The sequence below is a fragment of the Meleagris gallopavo genome, chromosome 17 (genome assembly GCF_000146605.3).
Source record: "Meleagris gallopavo isolate NT-WF06-2002-E0010 breed Aviagen turkey brand Nicholas breeding stock chromosome 17, Turkey_5.1, whole genome shotgun sequence".
In the NCBI taxonomy this organism is placed as follows: domain Eukaryota; kingdom Metazoa; phylum Chordata; class Aves; order Galliformes; family Phasianidae; genus Meleagris; species Meleagris gallopavo.
In genome coordinates this window covers 6,641,863-6,649,893 of record NC_015027.2, presented here as the reverse complement: position 1 = coordinate 6,649,893, position 8,031 = coordinate 6,641,863, and the positions used below count along the sequence as shown (strand labels likewise).

The window sequence follows — 8,031 nt, the reverse complement described above, 5'->3', positions numbered from 1 at the left end:
TTTTTTCAGAGCTGCTGGGCAGGGTGCAAGGAGCTGCCCTGGGGTCCCCCCCAAGAGGAAAACCTGCCCTGCTCCACGCCAGCAGCCCTTCCCCAGCACCCACCGCGTTTTTGCCTTTAAAGGCAAACAGAGAGCAGTGCCGCACGCCTGCAAGGAGCCGGGTGCTGTTCTCGCTCTGGAAGCTGCATCAGGAGGAACATGTCAGTGTTTACCTTGGCAGGGAAGCAAAGCGCAGGGCTGGAGATGCTCTCTGGCTTTGGTGCACTGTGCTGAGTGCCTCAATAAGTCCTTAACCCCCACCAGAAACGGGCGCTTTGGGGAGGTTTTCTGCATCGCGTTTGCTGGAAGTTGCGTGCTGGGCGAGGTGCTGATACGTGCGTGCAGAGCTCACCGGGGGGAAGGAAGCCCTGGGCTTGTGGCATCTCCACGGCAGTGCTTTGCACGCACAAAGTTGTGCACTGGGGAGGCACTGGGAGTGGAGGTGAGTTTGTTGCTCTTCTGATTGAGCGTCACTTTTGGCAGCGCCATGCTGGCCGTGGTCGGTGCTGCATCCTGTTGGGACGTTGCTATGGCAAAGCCACATCTGCAATGAGGTGAGGACTCGGAGGCTCTCGGAGCTGAGACTTCTCAGTGTGTTCTGCCCCAACACATCCTTATGTGGGACCTGAGATTTTTAGCCCCTTCCCTGCCTCTGCAGGAAGAGCTGGGTAGCAGTGCTGTGCCTCCATTGAGCATCTCCCGTAGGCTGGAGGTGAGCCTGAAGCTCAGGGTGAGGACTCTTCTCTGTAGGAGAGAGAAAATAACGAGTTTGGTTTTGACATGGTGGGGTGAAACGTGCTTTGCCATATCCCTGTGAAGGGCTGTAAGGAATGGGAGCGCAGCACCGGCTCAGTGCCCTTTGGGCCAATTTGGGAGTTTTTCTGCATCCCGTGTTGGGATCCCGCCCCAGGGCAGCACTGCACCATAAAAGGCAAAGCACTGGGGAAGCGCTGGGATGGAGCCCAGTGCCAGGCACCCGCTCCCCCCGTGGCCGAGCTCCCGGAGCCCACTTGGCAACGGTGGCCACATCCGAAGGGAAGAACTTTGAGCTCACAGCACTGTTTAGAGAAGCACCCAGCACATCCGTAGGGATTTTTGCTAAGTTATGCCTTGGAGTCTCCTATAGGAAACTCGTTCCTGAGCGAGGCTGCCGTTGAGCTCCGCTGTTAGCGATGCCACAGAAACTCCCTTAGCACTGAGCCGTCCCTGCGTTCACTGCAGCCGGCCCGGCCCTCCTGGGGGCCCTGCGCCAGCACTGCTGCGTCCCAGCGAGCAGCAGGCGGGCGGCAGCTACGGGGTGAGCCCTGCGCTCCTGCTAAAGGGTCACCCTGCCCTGACGTTGGGCCTGACCCCAAATCACTGAGAGCAGAGGGGAGCTGTGACTGCTGGGGAAAGGAGGAGAGAGCCTGGAGGAGGATGCGAAAGCAGCGCTGCCCATAAAGCGCCATGGGGCAGCACGTGGTGCGGTGATGGGCACTGCGCAGGGAGCGACCCCAGGCCCTGCGCTAGGAGCTGTGCCATGCCAGCGGGCAGCCACGAGGTTGAGAAGCCCCCACAGCGCCAGCACTGAGCAAGGAGAAGGCAGTGAGCCCTGGTGGAAGCGAGGCGCTGAGCATGGCAGCCTCCACCTGGCAGTCCTGTGGATATTTACGGCATGACACAAGCCAGGCACGAGGCACAGACTGCGCCACGTCCCGGGGAGGTTCGGCAGTAGCACGCCAGGAGTGCAGCCCACAGCCTCTCCAGCAGGGCCTGGGTGCCACGATCCGGGCACGCTGCCCCGCCATGAGCTCTGCGGGGATGGAAGGAGAAAGCCCTCCGAAGGTGTATGAGATGCAGGTGGGGCAGCAGCGGGCCGGCAGCGGGCGCACGGTGAGGCCGGTGGTGTACAGGCTGGAGGAGAGCGAGTATCGGCGGCTGCTGAAGGAGGCAGAAGAGGGCCCCGAGGAGGACTGGGAGCCTGAGAATGAGGGGCTTGGACCTCAGGAGGGCTGCCCGGGGAATGGGGTGACGGCGAGCCCCAGGCTCCATCGGATTGATGTCCTGCGGGGAGCCCCACTGATCCGCTCGTACTCGGAGAGCAGCGTGGAGCTGCGGGTGGCGAGCAAAGCGCCGGGCTGCCCCACGGAGGGTGGCAAACCCCGCGTCCCTGCCAGATCAGACAGCTTTGAGCTGATGGATTACATCCTGCAGAGCAGGCAGGAGGCGGGGGCACCGCTGTCCCACAGCCCCCGAGACGGATTCACGCAGGTGTTGGGCTTTGCACCGTGCCAGAACGGAGAGGATGGGCAGCTCACAAAGAGCCGGGGGGCGAGAGATGCTGGCAAGCTTACAAGGCAGAACAGCACCCAGGTGCTGGAGAACAAGGAATGGCTTGGAGCAGATGTGGATATGGAGATGCTGGAGTCATACAGCCAGAAAAAGTCACCTCCGGCCCCACCTGCCAGGTCACACAGTAAGGAGAGCCTGGCACTGAGCATGAGCAAGACCGTAGCACTGAGCGAGGCACTGCTGGAGCCCTGCAGCCCTGCGGCCCGGCCAGGGGGGAAGGAGCCAACAGGAGGGGGCCCGAAGGAGCAGGGGAGGAAGAGCGAGGAGGAGGAGGAAGAGGAGGAGGAGAAAGTGCTCAAAGTCGCCGATGCGAAGAAAACCTTTGAGAAGCCGAAAGTGGAGGGGAAGGCAGCGGCTAGCAGTGCCCGGAAAGGTGAGGGGGACAATGGGGGGGGAGTGGGGCACAGCTCTGCAAAATGGGTGGAAAGGGGTCAATGGGGTGGGGGCTGCGGGGCAAGGCTCCATCCTGCAGAGCTGTGGTTGAATCAGGGACGGAATTCCGACAGGTGCCAGTGGAACTGCTGTGTGAGATGGGGTTTTGCTATGTCATGGCTCTGCCGGAGCCCTTCGTGCAATTAGTAAATGAGTGCCACGTCTAGTTTAGATGATTTCATGAACAGATCTAACGTAAGAGTGACTGCATGGTACTTTTTCACACTTTCACCTGTCCTTCTTTGCCTCTCTGCACACTGGGTGATCTGATATCAGTTTAATTACGGTGTAACGAGCAGGTATTGTTGTCCTCGGGTCTTTTTTCCTGTGCTGGGACTTGGCTGGGTGAGTACAGGAGAATGACATCAGTTGGAAGCCGTCCCCCTGCAAAGCTGTGAATAAGTGAGCTGTGCTGGGATTTTAGCAGTGAAACAGAAACAGGGAGAGGTTAGAAATGAGTGTGCTTGAGGACATGTCGGATGTCGGACCGTGATGGTGAAGCTGCACCTTCGGTGTATTGACAGTCTGCGACTGGGGATTTCCTTATAAAGGAAAATAAATGTGAGGGCGCAGGAAATCTGTGCTGGTTTGGAAGGGAGTAATGCAGTTATTAAAAGCCAGGAGCAGTTATCCCACAGGGGCAATCACACTGAGAGGAGATCCCTCCTGGGGTGGTACAGAACAGGAGGGGAGAGTTCTGTTCCTGCAGCCCATTGAGCAGACCTGCTGCTGAGCTCACATCTTCCCACGCCTCGTGCTATGCAAAGACATCTCGCTTCTGTGTACCGCTGTGTGATGCCTTTCTTATACCTCTGATTTTTCCAGCACCTTTGGCCCAACTTGATCCTAGACAGCAGGGAGAGAAACAGAACGAGATGGCAAAAGGCTTCCAAACTGGTTGACTAATGAGGACAAGACTGGGCTGTGGGATGTGTGACACGGAGACCCGCAGCGCCCAGCCCTACTCACAGCCCCGCTCACTCCCTGCTGCCTGCCTGATTTTTTCCTGCTATTCAGAATGATAGGAAGTGTCAGTCCTGGGATATCCGTGTTGTAAATAAAATACAGCTTGCTTTTTTCCTTATTGCTATTTTTTTGCGTTTGTGTGTTCTGCTTTCTTGTCTCTCTCCCGTAGTCAGTCATCTGGCAGAGCGGAGATAGCAACAAAGAAAAATCCCATCTGTTGCAACCGATTGCTTTGTGGTCCCAATTTGGTTTGGGATTGATTTGGTGTCCCAACAGTTTAGTTAGGTGTGGGGACCACCAGTCTTTTATTGTAAAAGAAATGAGGAAAAAGGAAAAGATATTATATTACATGATCATAGAACGGTTTGAGTTGGAAGGGACCCCCAAAGCCATCTGGTCCCACTGCCTGCACTGCCCAGGGACACCCAGAGCTCCATCAGTGCTCACAGCCCCGTCCCCTGACCTTGGGTGTCTGCAGGTCCAGGCTCTTGAATGATCCTGCACGGAGAAGAAAAATATAGGAGGAAAAAGCCGAGCCTGGATTTAATATAAAGACCAGCTCTGGCTGTAAAGCTGGGCGGCACGTATTCTGTGCCTTTCCTATGGAGCTGTTGGAACGGATGGCTGTGACATCTATATTGCTACACATAACATGCGTGAGAGTGCGCATACGTAGTAATAGATGTGCTTTATGAAATGTGTTAAATCATTCATAGAGGCAATATGAATTATGGATAATGCCATGGCCTAATGCTCGCGTGCAGGGTTGGGGCCATGCAGAGGTGGGCAGAGCTGTGCTAAAACTGGGGGGCTCCAGCTCTTCACCCCTCCTTTAGCTCATGCATTCACCTTTCCTTCTGTCTGCATCACTGATGTGCTCTCACATTTCTCCCTTTCCTAGCTGTTATTCTACAAACCTGACAGAACACGTTGTTCATGTAAGCTTTGCTCTGTGATTCCACAGCTCCCCTTTCTGGCCGAGGACTGAATAAAAGGGATTTGCTTGCACGGTCCCGAGGTCTGAAGGCTGAGCTGGGATGGGTGGGCCAGCACCAAGAAATGCCTTAGGACCACTGCGCCCTGCTTTGGGTGGCCGTTGAGGCGTCCCTTAAAAATAAAGCTTGTGCAATGGCTAGAGCTGCTCTTGCCAACGTGTGCCCATGGGTCACTGGGAAGTCCGAAGGCTTCAAGAAATATGGTGGACACAAATGTCCTGGAAAAGTTGTACAGTTGGGATGCCCACAGTCCCAAACTCTCCTGTCTGGCGTATTTTGTGTGACTTAGCAGTTAAGCTGCAAAAATGGGACTTTAAATTGTTGATCTCTCTAAACCCTCCGTAAGCCGTTTTCCTTCGTTCAGAATATATTTAGCCACGAGGATTTTGGCAAATTGAAATGTCTGTAACAAACGCATCCCCCGAGTGACTTCCTAGAGGCTGGCCGCGTCCGTCGGGGATGGCTCTGCCCTGCCCTTAGGAGCAGCTCAGGCCCCCGTGGAGGCAGCAGGCAGTCTGTGCCACCCTATTTTCCATGTTCTAATGTCTCATTTGTAGCTGTCTTAAGCGCTTATTCTTTTAGTGGGATGCCCGGGGGAGATGCACTCCTGAGGTTTGCTTCTGATGCTGCAGCTGATTCCGCGCTGTGCTGCGAGCAAAGCAATTTTCCAGCAGCACTGAGAGCCACAGCTCTGGGCAGATGATGAGGAGCAACGCTCCAGAGCTTTGCAAAAAGCCCCGCGTGCCTCCTGGTGTTGCTTTCTTCACCTTTTCTGAACTAAAACGAACATCGCTGCGCTGGCAAGGAACGTTGTGGGGTGTATTGAATGTGTTACTTATAAGGCGTGTCGGGATCGCCGCCGGTGATTTATTGCACCGATGGAATTGATGCATATTTGCAAGCAAGCTAAATTTAGCTGCTGACCTAAGTTCCAGAGATGGAGTCTGGAGCCACGGTGCTGTTTCCGTATAAAGGCTGTGAGACAGACTCGGCAGCAACTGTGCATCCATGTAGCAGAGGGCAGGATAGGTGAGATGGCTGAAAGCAGCAGAACATGCTTCTGAATTAATTCTGAAATTTTCCTGCAAAATGTAATTACTGGGTGTGTCAGAGCTTCTAAAATAGAGGGACAAACTTTGTTGTCGAATCCCTTGTAGCTGCAAGAATTTGCTAATAGGATATTTTCCTTTAGAAAATTTGGAATTTGTGACATATTTTGACAAGCTGTTAGGCTCGGCTATAATTTATGTACTGTTTGTTAGAATGATTTCATTCAGCTGAAGTGATGAAGATTACTGTTTACAGAGGAACCAGAGAGCGTCTGTAGAACCTTGGCCATCCTTTTCTGTTGCTGAAGACTTCAGCCTGAAATTTCTGTCATTTCTTCATCGCCTTCTATGGTAGTCTGTTGGGATTGACACGGCTCATTAACACAGGTCAGAGGCCGAGTGATCTTTGGAGTGTTTCCACCCAAACTCTTAATGTAGCACCAGTGAAAATCCAACAGGTATCGCTTCCTTCTGAGTCAGCCCAAGTGACTCTTCCAATGATGTGTCGAGTGAGCTGCCCTGCAGAGGGAAAGCAGAACACGTTGGTCAGGACGGTTATTGCAAGGGCTGTGCTCTGTTTGGATTTCTCAGGGCAAATTTCACTTCGTCCCCTCTGTATTTCACTCATCGTAGAATCATGGAATGGTTGAGTTGGAAAGGACCCCCGAAGGCCGTCTGTTCCCACTGCCTGCAGTGCACAGGGACACCCACAGCTCCAGCAGTGCTCACAGCCCCATGCCCTGAGCGTGGCTGTGTGCAGGGATGGGGCACCACCACCTCTCTGGGCACCCTGTGCAGTGCCTCACTGCTCTCAGTGTCAAAACCTCCTTATAGCCAATCTAAATCTCCCCTCTTTTAGTTTCAAACTGTAGGTAGATGCCAACACCTCACCTGGTTTCTGTTCTAAGCCGTGTAGTGTTGGGTACTTCCACCATGCCTGTTGCATTTCAGACCAGAGTAATGATTGAAACACCACATCCTGAGCTAAAAGGAGCTATACGCATGCAAGATCATGTTATCACCAGTACCATTGTCCCTTTGCATGAGTAGCTTCAATCAACTTTTACCCCTGATGCTCAATAGGCGCAGCACAGTGATGGCAGCGGGACCGGCGCTGTCACTGACTCATTGCATGACCTTCACTGAGTCACGTACCTGGATGGAAAACATGAATCACCATCCAAACCCATTAAACTGCAGATTACCTACGGGTCTGCCCCCTGTAGGGCTGCCACGCTGCTTTAGTCTTCCTCTTTTTTAAGATTTTAAGAGATTATTTGTGTGATGAGGGCTGAGCTCTGGGGAGGAAGACATTAATTTCATGTTAACTGCTGCCAAGGGCGGGTGCTGGCTGGGATGCAGATCCCATCTTGAGGTCTATCGTTTTGTCCCAAGATGTTGCTGGGTACGAAATGGAGATTTTCCTGCTGGTTGGCTGTTGGACTTGTGTAGAGGTTTAGCAAACATTCAATGGCGTTCGCGGTTGAATTTGTAGCTGAGGCATACGTTGCTTCCTCCCTTCACACACACGCAGCTCGGAGGCTTTCTGCAGGCCCTTCACGTGGGAAGAGGAGGCTCTCATCTCCCCACAGCCACCTCAGCCAGCTCTGCACCACACAGAGAGGAAGCCATGGGCGTGCCGCTCCCCTGCACAGCCAGGCCCCTTAACCACATGCAAACAGATTCACCAATATTGGCTGAAACACACGAGGAAGCCGTGCAGCCTCGGGTTTTGGCCATGTATGGTAAACACGGCACGGCCCGATGTCCCCATAGGAGCACGGCTGTGGGCAGCCCCACACCAGCATCCCCAGAGGGGCTTCACTTCCAGCTTCCATCTCCGGTTTTACAGCAGCTGGGTGCCCGCTGATGAGCCTGCATGACCCAATGAGGCGATGGCTGACTTCAATGTGGAATTACTGGGTCCGTTTGGTGCTTTTGTTGAGAGCAGACCAGCCTGGGGGTTTGTGAGGAGCTGTTGGCTCTGGCTGCGCTGTGCTAACACGGGGAGCCCCAAAAACACGCTCTGTGCACCTCTGCCTGCCGTCCGCTTGTGTGTTTTAGCTTAAAGCACAGGGCAGGGTTTGTTGTCACCACACCAAGGAGCTGTGTGTGACAGAGCAGGGCTGTCTGTGAGGGAAGAGGCCTGGGGCAGCCTGGGGAGCAGCAGGGACTGCTGTGGGTACTGTCCTAGTAGGAGACTGGGCACTGATGGAAGG

The 8,031-nt window shown here is 54.2% G+C and overlaps 1 protein-coding gene across 1 annotated transcript in view; it reads left to right on the top strand.

Moving 5' to 3' along the window:
* Window positions 1-1,112: 1,112 nt before the first annotated feature.
* The window catches only part of CORO1C (coronin 1C), a 36,798-nt gene continuing 29,879 nt past the window's right edge, over window positions 1,113-8,031 (top strand). The window contains exon 1 of the mRNA XM_003210959.4: window positions 1,113-2,743. Coding sequence (XP_003211007.2) covers window positions 1,654-2,743 — 1,090 coding nt within the window. The 5' untranslated portion in view covers window positions 1,113-1,653. The remainder of the gene's footprint in view (window positions 2,744-8,031) is intronic.